The sequence below is a fragment of the Dendrobates tinctorius genome, unplaced genomic scaffold (genome assembly GCF_039654945.1).
Source record: "Dendrobates tinctorius isolate UK_male_01 unplaced genomic scaffold, ASM3965494v1 ptg000140l, whole genome shotgun sequence".
Lineage (NCBI taxonomy): Eukaryota > Metazoa > Chordata > Amphibia > Anura > Dendrobatidae > Dendrobates > Dendrobates tinctorius.
The window spans coordinates 10,328,915-10,352,672 of record NW_027361808.1 but is presented as its reverse complement, the minus strand read 5'-3'; the positions used below and the strand labels follow the sequence as shown (position 1 = coordinate 10,352,672).

The window sequence follows — 23,758 nt, the reverse complement described above, 5'->3', positions numbered from 1 at the left end:
AGAATCCTGGGGTCAGAATCAGAGCACTGAGGGATTTGCCTTAACTTCCATACCGGAGATCCCTTTAAGAGAGCCTGGAGGTCAGTACCAGAGCATTTGAAGGCAATAGGCCTGACGTCCATACCGGGGATCGCTTTAAGAGAGCCTGTGGTCAGGACCAGAACGCTGAGTGGAATTGCCCTAAAGTCCATACCAGGGATCCCTTTAAGAGAGCCATGGGTTAAAACCAGAACGTTTAGTGGAACTGTCCTAACTTCCATATCGGGGATCCCTTTAAGAGAGCCTGGGTCAGTACCAGAGCATTTGAAAGCAATTGCCCTCACTTCCATACCAGGGATCCCTTTAAGAAAGGTCTGGGGTCAGAACCAGAGTGTTGAGTGAAACGGTCCTAGCTTCCATACCAGGGATCCCTTTAAGAGAGGCCTGGGGTCAGAACCAGAGCGCCGAGGGATTTGTCCTAACTTCCATACTGGAGATCCCTTTAAGAGGTAAGATGTGCCTATGGGATGGAGGATGTGTGAAGGGTATATGGGCACTGGACTATGGGATGGAGGATGTGTGATGGGTATATGGACACTGGACTTTGGGATGGAGGATGTGTGATGAATATATGGGCACGGGAGGGGGATTCATTTCTGTCATGTGCTCTCTGCTCCTTTCTCGGGGGGCAGGCAATGGCTGGGATGCTAAATTTCTCCCACCCGGTCAGTGTCTGCTGAGGTGTTGTGGAGTGGGAAAACTGTTGCTCATAGCAACCAATCACAGCTAAGCTTCTTTTAAACAGCTCTGGTGAAATGAAATATGCTTAGTGATTGGGTGGAACTATGTGGAGTGGGTGTGGCTAATACACGCATACATATATATTTGTGTGTATGTGTGTATGTATATATATATATATATATATATATATATATATATATATATATATATATATATATATATACTAGAAAAAGGCATCTGTATGCTTAGTGGTGTTGACAGGAGCAGCGGGCATGTCTCACACTGTTTGCGCTTTCCAACAATCTGTTTTATATCATTCCTCTGTATTTTTGGATTGTATGTGTTGGGTCATTTGACGTCTTTTACCCCTTGTGGCAAAGTTCAGGATAAATCGCTGATAATATCCCACAATTCCGAAGAACCGCCCTGACTTGCTTTTTGGAGACCGACTGTGGCCACTTCTGGATTGCCTCCACTTTGTCCACTTGCGGCTTTATCTCGTCTCTTCCAACCATATAGCCCAAGTACTTTGCCTCCTCTTTCCTGTGGGGTCACTTCTTTAAGTTTATGGTTAACCCTGCTTTCCTTAGTGCTTCAAGTTCCGCCTGGACCTTCTGCAGGTGACTTCGCCAATCCGGGCTGAAAATCACAATATTGTCTAAATAAGCAGCGGTGTTTTTCTTCTGAGAGACTAGTATCTGGTCCATAGCCCTCTGGAAGGTGGTCGAGGCTCCTTGTAGTCCAAATGGCATCCAGGTATATTGAAAGCACCCGTCAGGTATAGAAAAGCCTGTCTTCTCCTTGGCACTTGGAGATAGGAGAATTTGCCAGAACCCCTTTGTTCGATCCAGGGTGGTGATGTACCCGGCTGGCCCTATCCTCTCGATAAGCTCATCGACCCGGGCCATCAGATATGTGTTGAACTTGGATACTTCATTGAGATTTCTGTAATCATTACAGAAGCGCCACTGTGCATTCCACTTTGGCACCAGGACAATAGGGCTGGATCAGCCGCTCTTTGACTCCTTGATGACACCCAGGCTCAACATTCTCTTCACCTCCTAGGAGTTCACCTGCGGTGAGCTTAAGGAATCTGATATAGCATTTGGTTCACCCTCACATGTGGTTCATTCAAGATCTCGTGCTCCACCACCTGCGTACATACTGGTAACTCCAAAAACGGGTCTCGGTTCCACTGAAGCAGCTCACGGCACTGTTGTTTGTAGGCCGGCGAACATGTCTCTGTGATTGTAACATCCTCGACCTTGGCTTCAGGATGGGCTCTTAGGCATGGTGTTTCTACCGGATCTCTATCTTGCCACGGTTTCAACAGGTTAATGTGGTACACTTGGTATGGTTCTCCCTGGTTGATGAACCTTATAGTTGACATCACTCATTTTCTCGACCACCTCGCATGGACCTTGCCACTTGGCCAGGAATTTGCTTTCCACAGTGGGGATCAACATGAGCACCCGGTCCCCAGGGCTAAGCTATCTCAGCCTTTCTGCCCTGATTGTAGACACTCGCCCGTGGTTTTTTGTGCTTGAAGGAGACTCTCCTTCACAATCGGCATCACCCTTGCAATTCAGTGCTGTATTTGGGCAACATGCTTGATGTCGCTTCGGTGGGGTGTAACTTCTGCTTCCCAAGTGTCCTTCGCAACATCTAGAAGTCCCTGGGGGTGCCGTCTATATAACATCTCGAATGGTGAGAACCCCCGTAGAAGCCTGTGAGACTTGCCTGATGGAGAATAGTAGGTATGGTAGGAGGCAATCGCAATCTTGGCCATCCTTCTCCACGACCTTCTTCAGCATGGACTTGAAGGTCTTATTGAACATCGTCACCAGGCCGTCTGTCTGCAGATGGTACACCAACATGCTAAGTTGGGTAATCTGGAGGGCCTTGCACAACTTCCTCATTACCTTGGACATTGAACTAAAACAGTGTTCCCTGGTCTGTCAGGATCTCCTTCAGCAGGCCCGTTCCGGAGAAAATATGTACTAGCTCTCGTGCTATAGTCCGAGCGCATGAACTTCACAGGGGTACCACTTCCGGGTACCGCGTAGTGTAGTCTATTACCACGAGCATGTATTGATGACTCCTGGTGGACTAAACTAAGGGCCCGACCAGGTCCATGGCAATCCGGTCAAATGGGACTTTTGATTATGGGTAACGGAACTAGGGGACTACGGAAGTGGGATACAGGGGCAGGTAGTTGACAGGTAGGACAGGAGTGGCAGAAATTATCAATGTCCCTGTGACACCCAGGCCAGTGAAACTTCTGAAGGACTCGTTGTTGGGTCTTACCTACACCTAGGTGCCCCCCCCAAGACATGAGCATGGGCCAGATCTAGTACCCTACATTTATAGGGTCCCAGGACTAATAGCTGCTCTGATACTTCCCCTCTCTGTTTAGTGACCCCATTTAGCAACTCCCCATTGACAGCAAAGTGCAAGAACCTGGTGTCGGCACCCGGCTTTTGGGCAACCCTATTTATCACAGTCAAATTTTCCTGTACATTTTTCAAAGTCAATTCCTGCATTTGGGCAGTCCCAAAATTCCCGTCAAAACCCCCCAGTTCAGGAATTTCAGTCTCACTGGGCACCATCTTGTCCTCGTCACCAGCCAGGACACACAAGGGGAACTCAACCATCTCTGACTGTGATGGGGTTTTGACAGGGTTGGGCTGGCTCCTGTCTGCGTCCTTTGATACCTCTGCCTTTCCCCACAATCCCAGAAAAGGCAGAAGTCCCTCCCAATTATCACGGGGTTCAGCAAACCTTCGACCACCCCGACCTCATGGGACTCCGTACCCTGGCTTGTTTTATCTGACACCCTCGCGGCAGGATAGTTCTTCGTGTCCACGTGGATACAGTGTACACCCATGTGTTTCCCCGGGATCAGCTCATGGGGAAGTGTCACCAAACTTCTGGAGTCTGAGACCTGTCACTAGCACCCCATTTATTGACACGGGACATGACTGAGGCCCATCACTGGGCAGAGACTGTCCACACTGCAGGCAGGGTAGGCATAGTAGGAGCAGCGGCTCCCTAGGCTACAGTTCATCTCTTCAGAGGATAAGGACAACGGGAGGCTATATGTCCAGGACCGTGACATCTCCAGCAAAGCAAGTCTCTCCCGGTGGCTTTTGACAACCCCTCAATGACCCCTTGGAATCTAGGACTCCCTCAGTGGTGGCTTTACTGCTCCTCTTTTAGGGCTTGGGTTCTCGTTGAGTACCCAAATATGAGGATGCACCATCTGAGATTTCTTGGACACACGATTACAGCCAAGTATATTTTACAAAACATATTTGAAAGAGAACCTACAGTATTTTGAAGCTCTCGCCGTGGGCCATAGAGACATCACTCTCTCCGGTGTGGTCCCTGGCTTGCTCCATTTGACTGACAGGTTCTCTACCATGTGTATACATGGGTAGTGACCTGTTAATCATCCGGAGCGGGGCTCGGCGATCCATCTGAAGACCATGTCAGATTCATCATATGTCTTACTATGGACCCTGACTGGCTTTTCAAATTTTGTCTCTGAAATGCCTGAGCGTTTTAACCCCTTCATGACCCAGCCTATTTTGACCTTAATGACCTGGCCATTTTTTGCAATTCTAACCAGTGTCCCTTTATGAGGTAATAACTCAGGAACGCTTCAATGGATCCTAGTGATTCTGAGATTTTTTTTTAGTGACATATTGGGCTTCGTGTTAGTGGTAAACTTAGGTCAATAATTTTTGCATTTATTTGTGAAAAAAATGGAAATTTGGCGAATTTTCAAATTTTGATTTTTATTCTGTTAAACCAGAGAGTTATGTGACACAAAATTAGTTAATAAATAGCATTTCCCACATGTCTACTTTACATCAGCACAATTTTGGAAACAATTTTTTTTTGTTAGGAAGTTATTTGAGTACATATGAGTACACCAATACCTCATATGTGGTCATAAACCAATGTTTGGGCGCACGGCAGGGCCCGGAAGGGAAGGAGCGCCATTTGACTTTTTGAATGGAAAATTAGCTCCAATCGTTAGCAGACACCATGTCGCGTTTGGAGAGCCCCTGTGTGCCTAAACCGTGAAAAAACCCCACAAGTGACACCATTTTGGAAACTAGACCCCTTAAGGAACTTATCTAGATGTGTGGTGAGCACTTTGAACCCCCAAGTGCTTCACAGAAGTTTATAACGCAGAGCAGTGAAAATAAAAAAATCATTTTTTTCCTCAAAAATTATATTTTAGCCTGCTATTTTTTATTTTCACAAGTCTAACAGGAGAAATTGGACCACAAAAGTTGTTGATCGATTTTGTCCTGAGTAAACCGATACCCCGTATGTGGGGGGGAACCACTGTTTGGGCACACATCGGGGCTCGGAATGGAGGGAGCGCCATTTTCGAATTCAGACTTTGATGGAATGTTCTGCGGGCGTCATGTTGCATTTGTAGAGCCCCTGATGTGTCTTAACAGGAGAAACCCCCTACAACTGACCCCATTTTTGAAACTAGACCCCCCAAGGAGCTTATCTAGATGTGTAGTGAGCACTTTGAACCCCCAAGTGCTTCAAAAAAGTTTATAACACAGAGCCGTGAAAACAAAAAATCTTTTTCCTCAAAAAAAATGATTTTTAGCCCGCAGTTTTTGATTTTTACAAGGGTGACAGGAGAAATTGGACCCCAAAAGTTGTTGTCCAGTTTGTCATGAGTACGCTGGTACCCCATATGTGGGGAGGAACCATTGTTTAGGCACACGTCGGGGCTCGGAACGGAAGTAGTGACATTTTGAAATGCAGCCCCTGATATGCCTAAACAGAAGAAACGCCCCACAAGTGACCCCATTTTGGAAACTAGACCTCCCAAGGAAGTTATCTAGATGTGTGGTGAGCACTTTGAACCCCCAAGTGCTTCACAGAAGTTTATAACGCAGAGCCGTGAAAATAAAAAATCATTTTTTTCCACAAAAATAATTTTTTAGCCCCCAATTTTATATTTTCCCAAGGGAAACAGGAGAATTTAGCCCCCTAAGTTGTGCATTTCTTCCTGAGAATGCTGATACCCCATATGTGGGGGTAAACCACTGCTTGGGCACACGTCAGGACTCGGAATGGAGGGAGCACTGTTTGAATTTTTGAACGCAAAATTGGCTGCAATAAATGGTGGCGCCATGTCGTGTTTGGAGACCCCATGATATGCATTAAACAGTGGCAACCCCTCAATTCTAACTCCAACCCAAACCCCTAACCACAACCCTAACCCTAATCCCAACCCTAACCCCAACACACCCCTAACCCTAATTCCAACCCTAATTCTAACCCTAATATAAAAATAAAAATATTTTATTTATTTTATTATTTGTCCCTACCTATGGGGGTGGAAAATGGCAGGGCCCATGATCAGGGACGGCGGGACACCGAGAGCCACAGCAGGACTCGGAAGGGTACTGGGGGGGTTATCGGAAGGCGGGGGGAGCGGAGGGAAGGGGTGGGGGAGCAGATGATGACAGCGGCGGCAGATGGCCCCCGTCAGTCGTGGGGGGTGTCGGATCGGTGTCTCCAGCCATGCCCGATGCTATTTCAGCATCGGCCATGGCTGGATTGTAATATTTCATCAAATTTCATTGATGAAATATTATCGCTCTGATTGGCTGTTTCACTTTCAACAACCAATCAAAGCGATCGTAGCCATGGGGGGCGAACCTACCCCCCTGGGGTGAAGCACAAAGCCTCCTGTATCTGCGGGTCGGGTGACCTTTCAGTAACCCCGGTCACCCGACCCGCAGGAGGGTGATTTATATCATGACGCCTATGTAGGCATCATGGGTCATATTGGCACGCGTTTTCATGATGCCTACATAGGCGTCATGGGTCGGGAAGTGGTTAAAGTAAAACCTACCTAGCTGCAATCATGCAGCCAAGCTCTGATTCATGCTGCCCATGGTTTGGGCATCGTGAATCGACTGAGATTCTCTTCTAATGCTGCCAGGCTTGCAGTGGCAATGATTACTCAGGTAAAGACTACAGTTTCCATGAAAACCGTGTACAGCATTCAGATTTGTTTGAAAAACTTAATTCGGCTTTTTACTGCACGTTTTGCCTTTTCGTAATTTTGTCATGATTTGTGTGTTTTTCTTTGGTTTTCATATACAGTACCCCAAATTCTTTTCGTTTGGTTATTTCTCCAAAGAAGGTCCAACTGCGAATCAGGTATAGTGCCATTACTTGTTTGTGTGTGTGTTGTTTTTGTTTTGTTTGTTTTTTCCCTTCCTTTCTGTCTGGAAGAAAATAAATAATGGTGAATACAAGTTTTGAGCAGGATTACATGCGTCAGAACAGTGAGTTTGAAACTTTTTTGTTTTAAATTCTAAAAAGATGAATTACAGGGTTTTCTACTAGCATGACCTGGCTACTATCTGGAATCACCTGGCAAAACTTAGATTGGTCAAGTGAAAATAAATATCAATAGGATACAAACATGACTATGTAATACAATAGGGTTACATGGCATTCTTGGCCAAGATGGGATTTCCTGTCCATACAGTTGTGTGAAAAAGTGTTTACTCCCTTCCTGATTTCCTACTCTTTTGCATGTTTGTCACACTTAAATATTTGTTTCAGATCACCAAACAAATTCAAATATTAGACAACGATAACACAATTAAACACATAATGAAGTTTTTAAATAAAGGCCTTTATTATTAAGGGAAAGAGAAATCCAAACCTACAGGGCCATGTGTGAAAAAGTAATTCCTCCTCTCCCCCCATAAAACATAAATTAACTGTGATTTAGCACATCTTTGAAAGCACAGTTCAAATTCCCTAGCCACATCCAGGCTTGATTACTGCCACACCTTTTCTCATTCAAGAAATCACTTAAATAGGACCTGCCTGACAAAAAGAAGTAGACTAAAAGATCCTCAAAAGCTAGTCATCATGCCGCAATCCAAAGAAATTTTGGAACATTGAGAAAACCAAATAGTTGAGATCTATGAGTCTGGAAAAGGTTATAAAGCCATTTTTAAAGCTTTAGAACTCCAGCGAACCACAGTGAGCACCATTATCCACAAATGTCGACAACATGGAACAGTGGTGAACCTTCCCAGGAGTGGCTGGCTGACCAAAATTACCCAAAGCATAACGACAACTCAACCAAGAGGTCAAAAAAGACCTTACAACAACATTCAAAGAACTGCAGGAATCACTTGCCTCAGTTAAGGTCAGTGTTCATGACTCCACCATAAGAAAGAGACTGGGCAAAAATGGCCTGCTTGGCAGAGTTTCAAGATGAAAACCACTGCTGAGCAATAAGAGCATAGAGGCTCATCTCATTTTTACCAGAAAACCTCTTGATGATCCCCAAGACCTTGGGAAGAATACTCTGTGGACTGATGAGACAAAAGTTAAACTTTCTCTCATAACCTCCCACGACAGCACACAGAAGGATGTCATCTCATCCTAATAGGGACAGGAAACATGAAAGCCATCAAATAGCCCCACCTCCTGTCCCCAGTGTTTTTCCTGGCCCTGTAGGGATGAAGAGGTCATCCTGTGGTGCTCAGTGCTGGCGGCAGACAGCAGACATTTCTTATAGCTAGACAGCGGGAGATCGGTTGGTTTCTCACCTCCCTCTCAGAGTTCTGTTCCTGGCTCCGCTGGACTCAGGATTTGTTTTCCCTCAGTCTGCACCTCCAGGTAAAGTCTGGGGGAGTTCTCGGGCGGGAGACCTCTCTAAGATCTCTGGCTCCCATCTCCTCCTCCTGCTCCTTCTGGATCGTAAACCAGGACATGGCGACGAAATCGTGCTTCCGGCTTCCCTCGGTGTAAACCTGATGCGGTTCCGGCGGCTGGATGTGAGATCAGATGCCAGGCGGCATCCTGATAAGGTCACATCTGGTTTTGTGTTCCGCGATGGAACGCACTGGGACATTCAAATGCAGGAGGCTGATGGACACCGCCTGAGGATATCTTCAACCTGTAAAAGCGGGGGGAGGGAGCCCCTCTGATTAGGGGGAGGCGCTGGTTCGGTCGCCTTACATAAAGAGCCCCAAACGGATGGTTAAGCCATATAGGACATAACTTTGTGGTAGCATGGAGTCGGGTCCTTTCTTCTCTACATCTGTGGAGCCCAGCGCTGTTCCGTTCCCTTAAAGTATACAGGCTTTGGATCCCCTCCATGGTGCAGGTATAGATGTTTAAAGATCTTTTTACCATCTACCCTCTCAGGGGGACAAGGAACCTGAACCAAAGAGTAAACCCAAGGCCATTGACTGTAGATGTGCAATTTGTGCGAAAGCCCTTGTCTCTTCACAGAGGACGCACCTATGTTAGGACTGTATAAATTTCTTAAAGAAGAACATCCCTCCTTAAGGGATGAGAATAAAGGGATAGTCCACCAAGAGATAGTCTTCCCTGGCTTCCTTCTTCCAGACCGTACCTGTTGCCAGCACACCTCCAGCGGCCAAAAAGAGAAGAATCTGTCAGGAAGAGGATTCGGATTCCCAGGATTCCATGCCAGAAGAGTGCCTGGAGGAGGGTCAGCTGAGTCCCGGTCCTGAAATACAGGATAGGAAATACTACTTTTCCTTGGAAAACATGAAGGAACTCCTCACAGCTGTGAGGAGAACCATGGAGGTGGAAGAGGAAAGACCTACAGTCATGGCCAAAAGTATTGACACCCCTGCAATTCTGTCAGATAATATTCAGTTTCTTCCTGAAAATGATTGCAAACACAAATTCTTTGGTATTATTATCTTCATTTAATTTGTCTTAAATGAAAAAACACAAAAGAGAATGAAGCAAAAAGCAAAACATTGATCATTTCACACAAAACTCCAAAAAATGGGCCGGACAAAAGTATTGGCACCCTCAGCCTAATACTTGGTTGCACAACCTTTAGCCAAAATAACTGCGACCAACCGCTTCCGGTAACCATCAGTGAGTTTCTTACAATGCTCTGCTGGAATTTTAGACCATTCTTCTTTGGCAAACTACTCCAGGTCCCTGATATTTGAAGGGTGCCTTCTCCAAACTGCCATTTTTAGATCTCTCCACAGGTGTTCTATGGGATTCAGGTTTGGACTCATTGCTGGCAACCTTAGAAGTCTCCAGTGCTTTCTCTCAAACCATTTTCTAGTGCTTTTTGAAGTGTGTTTTGGGTTATTGTCCTGCTGGAAGGCCCATGCCCTCTAAGGTAGACCCAGCTTTCTCACACTGGGCCCTAAATTATGCTGCAAAATTTGTTGGCAGTCTTCTGACTTCATAATGCCATGCACACGGTCAAGCAGTCCAGTGCCAGAGGCAGCAAAGCAACCCCAAAACATCAGGGAACCTCCGCCATGTTTGACTGTAGGGACCGTGTATTTTTCTTTGAATGCCTCTTTTTTCTCCTGTAAACTCTATGTTGATGCTTTTGCCCTAAAAGCTTTACTTTTGTCTCATCTGACCAAAGAACATTCTTCCAAAACGTTTTAGGCTTTTTCAGGTAAGTTTTGGCAAACTCCAGCCTGGCTTTTTTATGTCTCGGGTAAGAAGTGGAGTCTTCCTGGGTCTCCTACCATACAGTCCCTTTTCATTCAGACGCCGACGGATAGTACGGGTTGACACTGTTGTACCCTCGGACTGCAGGGCAGCTTGAACTTGTTTTGATGTTAGTCGAGGTTCTTTATCCATCATCCGCACAATCTTGTGTTGAAATCTCTTGTCAATTTTTCCTTTCCATCCACATCTAGGGAGGTTAGCTACAGTGCCATGGGCTTTAAACTTCTTGATGACACTGCGCACGGTAGACACAGGAACATTCAGGTCTTTGGAGATGGACTTGTAGCCTTGAGATTGCTCATGCTTCCTCACAATTTGGTTTCTCAAGTCCTCAGACAGTTCTTTGGTCTTCTTTCTTTTCTCCATGCTCAATGTGGTACACACAAGGACACAGGAGAGAGGTTGAGTCAACTTTAATCCATGTCAACTGGCTGCAAGTGTGATTTAGTTATTGCCAACACCTGTTAGGTGCCACAGGTAAGTTACAGGTGCTGTTAATTACACAAATTAGAGAAGCATCACATGATTTTTCGCACAGTGCCAATACTTTTGTCCACCCTCTTTTTTTATGTTTGGTGTGGAATTATATCCAATTTGGCTTTAGGACAATTCTTTTTGTGTTTTTTCATTTAAGACAAATTAAATGAAGATAATAATACCAAAGAATTTGTGTTTGCAATCATTTTCAGGAAGAAACTGAGTATTATCTGACAGAATTGCAGGGGTGTCAATACTTTTGGCCATGACTGTATATGTACAGTGCAGGAGGAAATGTTCGGGGGTCTCCGATTAAAAAGAAAGCTGGTATTCCAGATACATAAAAACACCCATGAGATGCTCCAGAGAAGAGGTTAAGCACCCCTCCAGAGTTAAAGGGCAGATTTCCAGTAAATGAAGAGACTGCGGAATGCTGGTCTGAAGTGCCTAAGGTAGACGTTCAAGTTGCCCGGGTTGCCAAAAAGACTACCTTGCCATTTGAGGATTCTTCCCAGTCAAAGGATCCCCTAGAGTGCAAGATGAAGTGCCTCCTCAGAAAATCCTGGGAGATGTCAGCTGCACTGCTGAACACAAATGCGATCTCTACATCCGTAGCCAGGTCAATGTCTTGCTGGTGGGGGGCAGCTAGAAGAATACCTGGTGACAAGGACCCCAGAGAGGGGATTATCTCCTCAGCACTCCATCTCCAGAATGCTACAGTCTTCTTGGGCGACGCCTCCACAGTATCCCTCAGAGTAGCAGTGAGATCATCAGCCCTTTCCTACTTGGTAAGATGGGCTCTTTGGCTGAAGTCATGGAGTGGTGATGTAGCATCTAAAATCAATCTATGTTCCATTCCCTTTAAGGGGAAATATATGTTCGGGCCAGCTCTGGATGACTTGTTGGAGAAGACTTCAGACCCGAAAAAAAATCTCTGCCCGAGCCAAAAAGTTCCAAAAAGAGGTACTTTCGGCTCCGTCAGTGTCAACCTTCCCTGTACAGCGGTAAAGACAGGAAGGTGGAGCTACCCCCAAAGGTGGCTGGAGGTGAAATTTAGTTCTCTCCCAGGGCCAGCGTCAAGTAAACCATGACACTCAAGGGAGAGTAGGAGGTTGCATGTCCCATTACCTTCCACATTTGCGAGAAATATGCACCAACCTTTGGGTCCTAGAATCCATGCAGGCAGGGGTGATGATAGTGTATACCTCCTACCCTCCACAGAGAGTAAGAATAACACAGCCCTCTGCACAGGTGCTCCAGGATGCCCTGAAGTAAGGTCTGAGAAACTTGCTTCCCTCAGGGGCAATTTCACTAGTCCCGGAGATGGAGAAGATCAGGGGTCAATACTCCCATCTGTTCTTAATAAAAATAAAAAAAAATGCCAAGCGGATCCTACTCGATAATAAATTTGAAGCCACTGAACCAGTATATCAGATACAGGAGGTTCAAGGGGGAGTCCATCAAATCAGCAGTTCCCCTGATTGGGAAGGACTTTGCCATGGCGACAATCGATCTGCAGGACGTGTACTATCATGTCCCAATTCATCCCAACCACCGAAAGTTCCTGAAATTTGCGGTTGCAAAGGGGAGCAGAGAACTCCTTATCAGTTCAATGTACTCACATTTGGAATATCTTCGACACCCCGAATATTCACAAAAATTATGGCAGAGTTCATGGCTCACATCAGAATTTGACAGATCTGCTTTATTCCATATCTCGATGACTTCCTGGTGGTTGTACCGTCAGTACTGTCATTGCAAGAGCACATACAAACAGCAATTAAGATTCTGACCTCGCTGGGGTGGCTGATAAATCAACAGAAGTCAGATATGAACCATTCCACAAAAAATACATTCTTGGGAGTTCTCCATCCCTCCAGGGTCACTGGTCAGCCAAAATCAGCAGACAGTCCTCGAATTTCAGAGAATTGAAGGCGGTGGAAGTGATCCTCAAGGCAGCAACGTCAGTGGTCCGAGGTTGACAATATGAAGAAAAAATGCGGCACGCACCAAATTGAGAAAAAATTCCATTGTCCTTTATTTCACCATATGTGGCTTCGACAAGATATCAGACATGCAGTGTTTAAGGAGGCATACAGGGAGAAAGGGACTACGTCCGTTTCGCGTGTAATCGCTTCAACGGGTCCAGGTGGGTAATTACGTGAGGTAATTTCCTTTATAGGGGTTAAGACCATGATCAAATATAACAAACATTTGTGAACCTTAAATTGTGAAACATATACTGTATATACTCGATGCCCCCCCCCCCCCCCCCCCCGGAGAAGCATAATAGCGAAACGTGCATTGGGGTCTGCCTTCCCACGTCTGCTGCAGGTCTGTCTTTTGTGTCTACCTATGCTTTAGCACCTTATATCTACTTGGTTTACTTAGTGTAGTGCTTATGGTCAGGATCTTTGTGTATACTAATATCTATATTATTGACCTGTGTTATTGTCTTACAATATTGGACATCAGTCTTATAACATTGAATATCACTCCTTTGTTATATATTATGAAATTCTAAAAGTGCTATGAAGCTTAAGCACTATTCACTTTATGTAAAATTCTTTTTTGCAAGCATATAGGATTGATTTCAGCCTGACCCTACCATTATTTACTTACTACCCTTATATCTATTTTAAATCACTACCAGTATTACCATTTTAGATTTTTTTTTTAGGCATGTCTATAGACCTCTTTGTTACCGTCCTGCTCTGGCGTGGCACTTAAATGACGCTTCCTTTTGTACTTTTAACTGCGTTTATATTGAATACATACTGATGCGCTAACGCAATGTTTTTTATCCCAATCAGCTTTCGCATGACGCCAGAAAAACGCAGCGTATGCATGCGTTTGCGTTATTTATGCGCATGCGTTCTATAGGACAATGCTTTTCCAGGAGAATTTCCTTGACACAAGCCACGTCCAGTGGGCATGTCTCATGGATATTCTGCATATAGACCCTTGTACAGATGAAATATTCAACTTTTGCTGCTGTATCCAGCTGCAAGATGGATCTTGGCATGGAGAGCTTCTATCGTAATTTGGATTTCTACTTGAAATTGGCTGTTGCTTTTGCTGTGGCTTGTGAAGAAGAAAGAAGAGAAAGACGAAGAAGATGTCGTCATCGCTACTGGCAACACCCCATCGTTTAAATCCGAGAGAGCTGTGGAGCCTACCACTCATTGTACAACGAGCTGCGTGCAAACCCTCAGAAATTTTTCGACAACACAAGGATGTCGGAACAGAGCTTCGATGACTTGCTGTAACGTGTCCGAGGATCCATCACCAGGCAGGACACACAGCTACGTCGAACAATTCCTGCTGAGGAATGAATGATGACCGTAAGGTATGTAATTTTGAAATAGAAAACACCTGTAATTAATATTATTGTTATAAAAGCCATGTACTGATTTTTGTTTTTCCATTTTCTGTTCTGAAGATTCCTGGCTACTGGAGAGACCTTATCATCTCTACAGTACATTTTCAATTCCGCATTGGAGTGTCCACCCTTTCTGGGATTGTTGGAGACACCTGCCGTGCTTTATGTGACGTTCTGCCTGAGGAATTCCTCCCCCTTCCCACAACTGAACTCTGACTGGAAAATTCCGCAAAATTCCAGGACATTTGTAATTTTCCTAACTGTTTGGGGGCTGTGGACGGCAAACATATTTGGATTAGGAAACCTGCTGGCAGTAGAAGCGAGTATTTCAATTACATAAAATATTTTTCTATTGTTGTCATGGCGATTGCAGATGCTGACTGTCGATTTGTCGCCATGGACGTTAAATCATTTGGACGAGGTAATGACTCACAGACTTTCAAAAACTGTGACATGTGCCAATGTTTGTATGGGAATAATTTCAATTTTCCACAGCCACGACCTCTTCCGAACACTGAAGGACCGCCAATACCGTTTGTTGTGGTTGGGGATGAGGCGTTTCAAATGTGTTCCAACCTCATAAAACCGTACTCAAGTCGGGACTTGAATCACACCAAACGGATTTACAACTACTGACTACAAGGGCATGTAGAACTGTGGAGTGTGTCTTTGGTTTGCTGGCATCTAAATGGTGCATTTTGGGAACACCCATCAATCTAAAAACTGAGGCAATTGATGAGGTTGTGAACGCGTGTGTTGTTCTGCACAATTACATCCTGGCAAAAGAGCGACCCAACTTAGAACTTGATGAACCTCTTGCTATCACATTGCAAGATTACCAAGATCACCCACTTAGGACAACAGTGGAAGTTGCCCAAATGAGGGATAAATGTGCTGCCTACTTTGTTTCTGATATTGGACGAGTGGCATGGCAAGACAAACTGGTTTAAGCCGCTAATAAGTAAAGTGTACCTGTAATGTTTGCTGACTTTAATACTAACACCTTCACTGTAACTTTAATACTAAACACCTTGACTGTAACACCCGTTAATACTTCACTCAACAATACACACGTTTAAATAAAGAGAGATAAAGAAAACACATTGAGACAAGGATTGTGAAAAAATAATTTTTATTAACAAAAATAAAAACAATGTTTAATTTAACACTTCCTGGACCTGCTCATTCTAAAGAAAGCATGCATATCGGACGAGTATAAGCTGACCTGAGTATAAGCCAAGACCCCTAATTTTGCCACAAAAACTGGGAAAACTTATTGACTCAAGTATAAGCCTAGGGTGGGAAATGCAGCAGCTACTGGTAAATTTCAAACATAAAAATAGATACCAATAAAAGTAAAATTAATTGAGACATCAGCAGGTTAAATGTTTTTGAATACAGTTCATGATGGCCCCATAAGGTGCTCCATACAAAATACGCCCCATATAATGCTGCATAAAGTTCATGATGGGCCTCATATAATGCTTCACAAAGGTTAATAATGGCCCCATAAGTTGCTCCATAGAATAATATGCCCAATATGCTGCTCCATAAAGGTTGATGTCCCCATAAAATGCTCCCTAGATATATATATATGCCCCATATGCTGCTCCATAAAGGTTCATGGTCCCATAAGATGCGCCCCATATAATGCATAAAGGTTATTGCTCCATAAGATGCTCCATATATCTCGATGGCCCCATAAGATGCTCCATAGAATATGCCCCATATGCTGTTCCATAAAGGTTATGGCCCCATAAGATGCTCCATACAATATGCCCCATATGCTACTGCTATGATTAAAAAAATGACATACTCACCTCTCGTCGCTGGGGGCCAGGTGCCGGTGTTCTGAGCAGGCGGGGACACCGGCGTGCTTTGGGGGCCAGGTGCCGGTGTTGCTGCTGGCTCAGGGCCCCGGCACCTGCGATATTCACCTGTCCCCGTTCCACCACCGCACGCCACTGTGTCTTCTGGGTCTCTGTAGTGACTGTTCAGGCAGAGGGTATGCACTAACTACGTCATCGCACCCTCTGACCTGAACGTCACAGCCAGAGGACGCGGAAAACAGAGCGGCGCGCGGCGGTGGAATGGGGACAGGTGAATATCGCATGGCTCACCCCATTCTCCCCGTCATACTCGCCTCCTCCTGGCGCATCTCTGCAGTCCCTGCTTCTCCGACGGTCTCCGGTAGCTCCTTCCATTGTTCAGCGGTCACGTACCGCTCATTAAAGTAATGAATATGCGCATATTTATTACTTTAATGAGCGGTACCACATGACCGCTGAACACAGTAAGCGCTGCGGCGTCGGAGACCATCTGAGAAGCAGGAACTGCAGGGACCGCGCCAGGAGGGGGTCAGTATGATCTGACAGCCGCGCTCCCCCTCCCCTGCCGAAATGAAGAAATAAAATTAAATCAGGAGTTTTGTTGGTGTAAGAATTTTGCCTACGGCTTCAATTTCAATTTTTGGGGGGGATGCGAGTATATAAATTCTCCACATCTACAGATGCTAGGGCAAAACTTGTTTGCCAATCTATTTCTTTCAAGGCTAGCAAAAAGTCCCCTGTACAGATCTATTCGGACAATGTGACCACGGTCGCACACCTGCGTCACCAAGGAAGCTCGAAGACATGAAAGGCATCTCAGTGAGAATATTTTCTTGGGCCGAAGAGAATCTTCTCTCCATGTCCGCTTTCCATATAAAGGGAATAGCCTGTTAGGTTTGGCAGAACGCACCAAATGTAGATTATAATGAGGTGCGTTTGCAACCCGGGGTCCACCGTGTGGTGATGGCGAAACCGCATCTAGAGGACAATAGCAGAGCGTAGCTGCGAGTAAGCACCGTAAACACACCGAGTTAAATGTCATTCGGTGTGAACAGAGTGCAAAGCGCCTGACTGTTACGCCACAGAGCAGTACGAAAACTGAGAGCACTCTAAGCTATGCCCTGTTAGACATCATAGGAGCATAGAGGAATTGACGCTAGTGAGGTGCCTATAACTCCCCCCCCCACTATGCTGGTGATTGAACCTGCTCTGACACACGGTGGCTTTTGAGCCCACGCCTGAGGACGCTCTGTGCAGACGCTAAGTTCAAGCGGAAGTTCCCACCCTACACTGCCTGTCTAGGAGACACACTCAGTGCTATTAGCGGCACACGTGCACACAGGTTGGTAGCTGTCCCACCTACACACAGCAAATAAGCATGATACTAGCGCACAGGCGTTCCCCATTGAGAGCCTTTTATGTTTAATCTCTTTTTATTAAAGTGATAAAACATTACAACATATCACAAATACAAACATACATAGACATAGACTAAAGTAGTCACAAGACTTCTCAAAATAATGCGCATCTTGCTTCACGCAAATATGGTGTCATCACAGAATCATATTTACTGGTTAGTACTGTATAGGTTCATTGCTCAGCTCTTCTGTTCTTTCCTAGCATTTCACAGTTTTCACCACTTGTTGCTTCATTTCGATATTTATTTCGTTAAGCAGAAATCTATTTCCAATTGCTATAATTATCTATAGTATCCGCCCAATTTATCATCATTTATCCCTGAAAGCAATTATGATTGCTTATGTTATTACGTCAGAATTAAAGGGAGAGTAAGAAGAAAAGAAGAAAAGGAAAGAAAAAATGGGAAAGGAACGGAAGGACAATGCATCCGCTGCCCTCTGAAACCAGCCCAGGAGTGCCGAAGAGAAACCCCACTATCGGGAAAGTCCTTCCCATTTCTCCATGAGAGCCCCGAAACTCCAAGTCCCTGAATAAAATCCAGGGTTGCCATGTCCGTAAATACCTCGAGTTATCACCCAAAGCCTGTGCAAACAATTCTTCCATATGGTGGATATGTGAGAATTCTGTTAGCCATTCAATCATGGACGGGATTTTCGTTGTACGCCAAAAATCTCAGGATGCTATTTCTTTGTTTTGCAATTGGTCCCGGTAACATGGACAGGATGGCCATCTGTGGAGTGGGGTTTATATCATCTCCTGATATTTTATTATAAGTCGAGAATACTTCTCCCCAGAAACTCTTTATCCCTGGACACTGCCACCAAATATGAATCAAGGTTCCTCTTGCGTTCCCACAGCGCTAACACCCATCCGCCACCGAGGGGAATATTGCATGCAACCTCACAGGGTATTGGTACCATCTAGTAAGAATTTTGAAATTCTTCTCTTGGGTATGGCTAGCCGGAGACATCCCATGAGCGCAGCGGTATGCCGATGTGATTTCCCTCAGTAAATGTGCACCCCAATTCCGCCTCCCATGCTCTAATATATCCCGGGATTACTGTTGGAGTATCCTCGTTTAGTAATTTGTACACAAGAGAAATTTGGTGCAATGGGGGTGTCTGTTGGGCGAACATCTTCTCAAACTGTGTCAGAGAAGGTGGTGATCTCTCTCCACCAGAAATTCTTCTGACAAATGATTTTAATTGTTCATACTCCTAACCAAGCTCGTGTATGTGTGGGGTAATTGTCTTGTAACTCGTTGAGGGAGGAAAGTCCCCTCTGCAAGTTTATTTGATATATTCTTTGATCGGATTCCACCCTCCATCCCAAAAACCTCTCACATTGAATGCCTGGTGGAAAATCAGGATTAGTGAATATAGGAGACAATGGAACAGTTGCGCTCATTAATTTTTTCTTATATTTTAGCTTGTACCAACTCTTAAGAATCTCGCCAGCCATCATATCCCGACAACCCCCCCTATATTCTCCTTATCTATGGTCACTATCCACGGTAGATTTCGTAATGGAACTAGGTATCCCTCCTGTTCCAGTCCCACGCATTGTTTGGTCTCCCGTCTGTAATGCCAATCAAAATGTATGTCTTTAAATCTGGAAGTCCTGCCCCCCCTTGTGATTTAGGTTTCGTAAGTGTTCTGTAACTCAGCCTATATCTGTTCTGACGCCATATAAAATGTATTAGAGCTGATTTAATAGTTTTAAAGAAACTTCGAGGTGGCATGATCGGTACTGTCTGGAACACATAAAGGAACCGGGGAAGCACATCCATCTTGAATGTATTTATACGGCCAAACCACGAAATCATTTTCTGATCATACTTTTTTAGATCCTTTATAGTTTTATTCAGTAGGGTTTCATAATTTAGTGTGTATAATTTGTTTAGGTCTGAGGGGACCTGTATGCCCAAATATTTAATGGCGCCCATCTGCCATTTGAATGGGAAATTTTCTTTTGCCCTCTCCACATCCCCCCCATGGTAAAGTGATATTAAGTGCCTCGGTTTTGCTGTAGTTTATCTTAAAATTACTGACCTCTCCATACTTTTTGAGTTCGGACATTAGTGCAGGTATGGTGATGTGAGGTTGAGAGATGTATAAAAGAAGATCATCTGCATACAATGACGTTTTATAATGCTTCTGACCTATCTTGATACCCCATATGCTAGGGTTATTCCTCACCGCTACCGCTAAATGCTCCATTGCCACCGTATACAACAAGGGCGAGAGAGGACACCCGTGTCTCGTTCCATTATGAATCTGAAAGGGGTCCGAGACCAATCCATTAATTTTAATTGTAGCTGACGGGTTCGTGTACAGGGCCGCAATTTTGTATAAAAACCTGTCCCCCAGCCCTATCTGTCAGAGGGCTGATTGAAGGAAGCTCCACCTCACTCGGTCAACCGCCTTTTCGGCGTCCACCGATATCAGTCCCAGGTGCTTCCGGTGGGTCCTGGCATGAGCGATTAAAGATATAGTCTTCAACACTCCATCACGAGCCTCTCTTCCCTGAACGAAACCCACCTGGTCTGAATGTATGATATATGGTAATAGGGGTGCAAGTCTGTTGGCCAGTATCTTCGCGAATAGCTTTACATCTATATTTAATAAAGAGATCGGTCTATAGTTAGAGACCACTGTTGGATCTTTTCCCGGTTTTGGCAATACTGTGATATAGGCCGCCGGAGATTGATGCGTAAACCCTGATGATTCAGAAATGGAGTTATAAGTCCTTGTCATATGTGGTGTTAACTGTTCTCTGAATAGTTTATAAAAGTGGGGGGAAAACCCATTTGGGCCAGGGCTCTTCCCGTTCGGTGTATTCCTTATGGCCTCATCCACCTACTGTGTCGATATATCTGCTTCTAGCTCATCTGTTATCTCTGTGGAAAGTCTAGGAAGTGGCATGTCTGCTACATATTTATCTATTTTAGTCTGTATGTCCTCTGCGTGATTAGTCGACTGCGCCCCTTCCAAGCTATATAGCCTCTGATAGTATTCTCGTATTGTTTCCAGAATCTCCCCTGGGTCGTGAGTCTCCGTTCCCGTACTTCTCTAGATTTTTGGAATATAAGTCGTCTGAGTCCTAGGGTGTAATAATCGTGCTAGGGGGCGGTCGCATTTATTGGCCTTATGGTAAAGGAGACTTTTGAAATTATTTCTGAATTTCAATGATTGTTCGTTTAATATATTTCTAAGGGTCTCCCTATGTTTAATTAATTCCCCTAGTATTACTGGTGACATAGTATTTTTATGTTTTTGCTCCAATACATATATAGAATCCAGCAATTCTTTTGTTTTTTCCGATCTCTGCTTTTTAAGACGGGATCCATGTTTTACCAGGATACCATGAAGCACGCATTTAAGGGTCTCCCATTTCACCGGGGTCGGGGTGTCGTCGTTTGTGTGATCTGACCAAAACTGATCTATTGTCTTTTTTATCTCTGTCGTGCAATTCAAGTCTTTCAGCAAATTGTCATTCAATCTCCAAGTCCAGGGACGGTCTACGATGTCCGGTGGGGAGACATCTAGGAACACTGGGGCATGATCCGACCACAAGAAGCTACTGATAGACGGTCGGGGGCACCAGGACAGGGCATGATGGCTGACAAGAAAAAAGTCAATTCGGCTCTACCTCCAGGATTTTGCGCTCTCCAAATGTCCACCAGCTTCTTCCCATGGATAGATTGTTTCAGAAGGGACAATTGTCTAGTGATTCCTCTCACATTTCATGTTGTGGTATCTATTCATGGGTCAAGAGTGTGATTGAAGTCCCCCCCTATTACCATCACCCCCTCAGCAAATTCCGCTACCCCCTTCAGAAAGCCCCGACCAGCCCTGGCCTGTTTTTCGTTTGGGGCATACCACCCCGCAATAGTGTAAAGGGTTGTATGAATCCTAAGTTTTAATAGTAAGTACCTGCCCTCTGGATCTGCATTTGTGTCCTCGACCGTGTGCTGGAGGGACTTGTGGATCGCCACAGATACCCCCCTCGATCGGCTTCCGGGGCAGGCGCTATGGAACCACGTCGTAAAGTATCGGTCCCTGATAGTAGGGATATGATTTTTTTTAAAATGAGTCTCCTGAAGTATAAGTATTCGTACCTTAAGCTTGTGCATTCCATATAGGATTTGTGTCCTTTTCTGGGGCGTGTTAAGTCGCCTAGCGTTCAGGGATCCCATAGTGATCTTTGGCTACATTGTTGCCTGAGTCGTACCTCCTCCCTCCTGTCTGAGAGGGCCGCGGATGCTAAAGTAGATCTAAGTTATCAAAGAGATATAGATAGTGGATAGAAAGGTAGATAATTAGACACGTATTCAGTTAATTGCGATATCAGGGTCAATATCTGTCAATACGTAGCACGTCTTTGAAGCCCGAAGTGGTATGTTCTATGTAGGAAACCTTCTTATATACTAAGATATACGATGGAGGAATATGTTAACTGCCAATACAGTTCAACGGGTTATGGCTCCTCCGTGGGGTCGTAAGCTATGCGCGATATGGAGTGAGACTCCCCCCTCCGACACAACCATCAGTTGTCTCCCTCAACTGAGAGGGACAAATGTAAACTTTAACTGTGAATTAACCGAAACCCTTCATATAACGCGGTAGAGCCAGAATATGGTTTGCAAACCTTGTTCTAGTGCCACTCACATCTCTAAATTCCCCATCAGGCCCCGAATGAAAGCTACACCAGGCTTAAGCAATAACACAGGAGTGCCGGATGTCACAGACGGGTCAATGATTTGTTACAAAATACCATCTACATACTGTAATAGTATGTTGCAGAAATCAACTATCTTCCAATACAGTCATGAACTTGTCTTCGGTTTAGACTTCCACAGCGGGGCAGAACGATGGCGCAATATTTAGTACCCCTAGTAGAGGAGAAAGAGGAAAAAAAAGGGGGGATTTTTAGAGAGGGGAGGAGAAGGAAGAAGGGGAAGTGGGGGGGAAAGGGAGACGAGAATAGGGGGAGAAAGGAGAGGGGGACTGGGAAGAGGGAGGGAAAAAAGGGAGGGAGGGGAAGGGGGCACCGTTTTCTTTATTCCCGTTGATTTCCTGTGGAAAGTGTCTGTTTTCTTTTTGCTATGATCTGTCTATCTTGAAGACCTTGCGGAGTCAATAACAGTAGTTGCTTTGATAAATATTCCGTTCCACGATACTATTCATTTGTTAGTAAACTGGAGTTTAGACACCCATCTGCGCTCCTGTCCCCCATAAGAGTGAAACCAGATATATCCCGCAATCCCCTTCCCCCACCCAAACAGGCAGTCATGGAACCCGTTCTGTCATGGTCCTGACTTCATGGTTCTCTCCCATCTTCGTTGCCTCTGGGATCACGCCCTTCCCTGTCCAGTCTTCTGCCTGCTCTCCTCTGCCTTTGAGGGAGAGGTTGCCTGGGAGGGTCTGCTCCTCTATACTGCAACGGCAGAGAAGGCCAATCTGTGATTTCCACCCCTGGGATGTTAAGCGCCGCCGAAAAAGCAGGGATGCCATTCGGGTGACTCAGCAGGTGAACCCTGCCCTCTTTTTGGACACGTAGACGGATCGGAAACCCCCAAGTGTATGATATATCATTCTGGCGTAGGACGTCCAGTAATGGGCGGAGAGCTCTCCTCCTCTGCAGAGTCCACCGAGATAGATCAGGCAATAGCTGGATCCTGGTATCCTTGTATTTTATAGTGTTCTCTATTCTTGCCTTGGACATCACTTCGTCCTTTACTTGGTATCTATGCACCCGGCATATCACATCACGTGGAGGAGCCTGGTTATGAGGTCTTGGGCCTAACGCCCTATGAGCCCGGTCTAGTTCAAGAGGTGACTCCTGTGGTCGCTGCAGAACAGAGTTAATTACTTGCTGTAGTGCGCTGCTTATGTCTTTGGGTGCCACTGTTGCTGGTAACCCCCGAACTCTAATATTGTTCCACCTTCCCCTATTTTCGGCATCATCAAGCATATCTGCCAGCATTTGAATGTGATAGGATTGATCTGCAAGCGTCTCATCCTGAGCATCCAATCTGGCTGTCAGTGCCGCGATAGCTTGGTTATGTACATTAACCTTTTCATTGCACTGTTGTATCTCATCCCTCAAGGTTGATAATTCTGCCTTATACGACGTCTCTAGGCGGGTCACATATTGTTCCATGTCCTGTCTGGTGAACATATCACGTAGTCTAGCATTCAACAGACCCAGATCGAATCCTGGGGTCAATTGTGTGTTATATCCATAGCCCTGTGAATCATATGCAGGATAGCAGTGAGAGGGCATCGCCTGTGGGGCCTGGGTTAGTGTGAGGCAACCCTCCTGAAATGGTTGGCCGCCCCCCACAGTTACTATAACAGGGGCTGTGATGTGCTGTGAGGATTCAGAG

The 23,758-nt window shown here is 45.2% G+C and overlaps 1 protein-coding gene across 3 annotated transcripts in view; it reads left to right on the top strand.

Annotated features, from left to right (window-relative positions):
• Positions 1 to 23,758, top strand: part of LOC141049027 (saccharopine dehydrogenase-like oxidoreductase) — a 279,626-nt gene that overhangs the window by 231,904 nt on the left and 23,964 nt on the right. For 2 of the 3 annotated variants that reach the window (XM_073545128.1, XM_073545126.1), the window contains one exon: positions 6,874 to 6,930. The exons of the other annotated variant lie outside the window; for it this stretch is intronic. In XM_073545128.1, the coding sequence (XP_073401229.1) occupies positions 6,874 to 6,930 (57 nt within the window). The remainder of the gene's footprint in view (positions 1 to 6,873; positions 6,931 to 23,758) is intronic. 3 annotated transcript variants of the gene reach the window in all.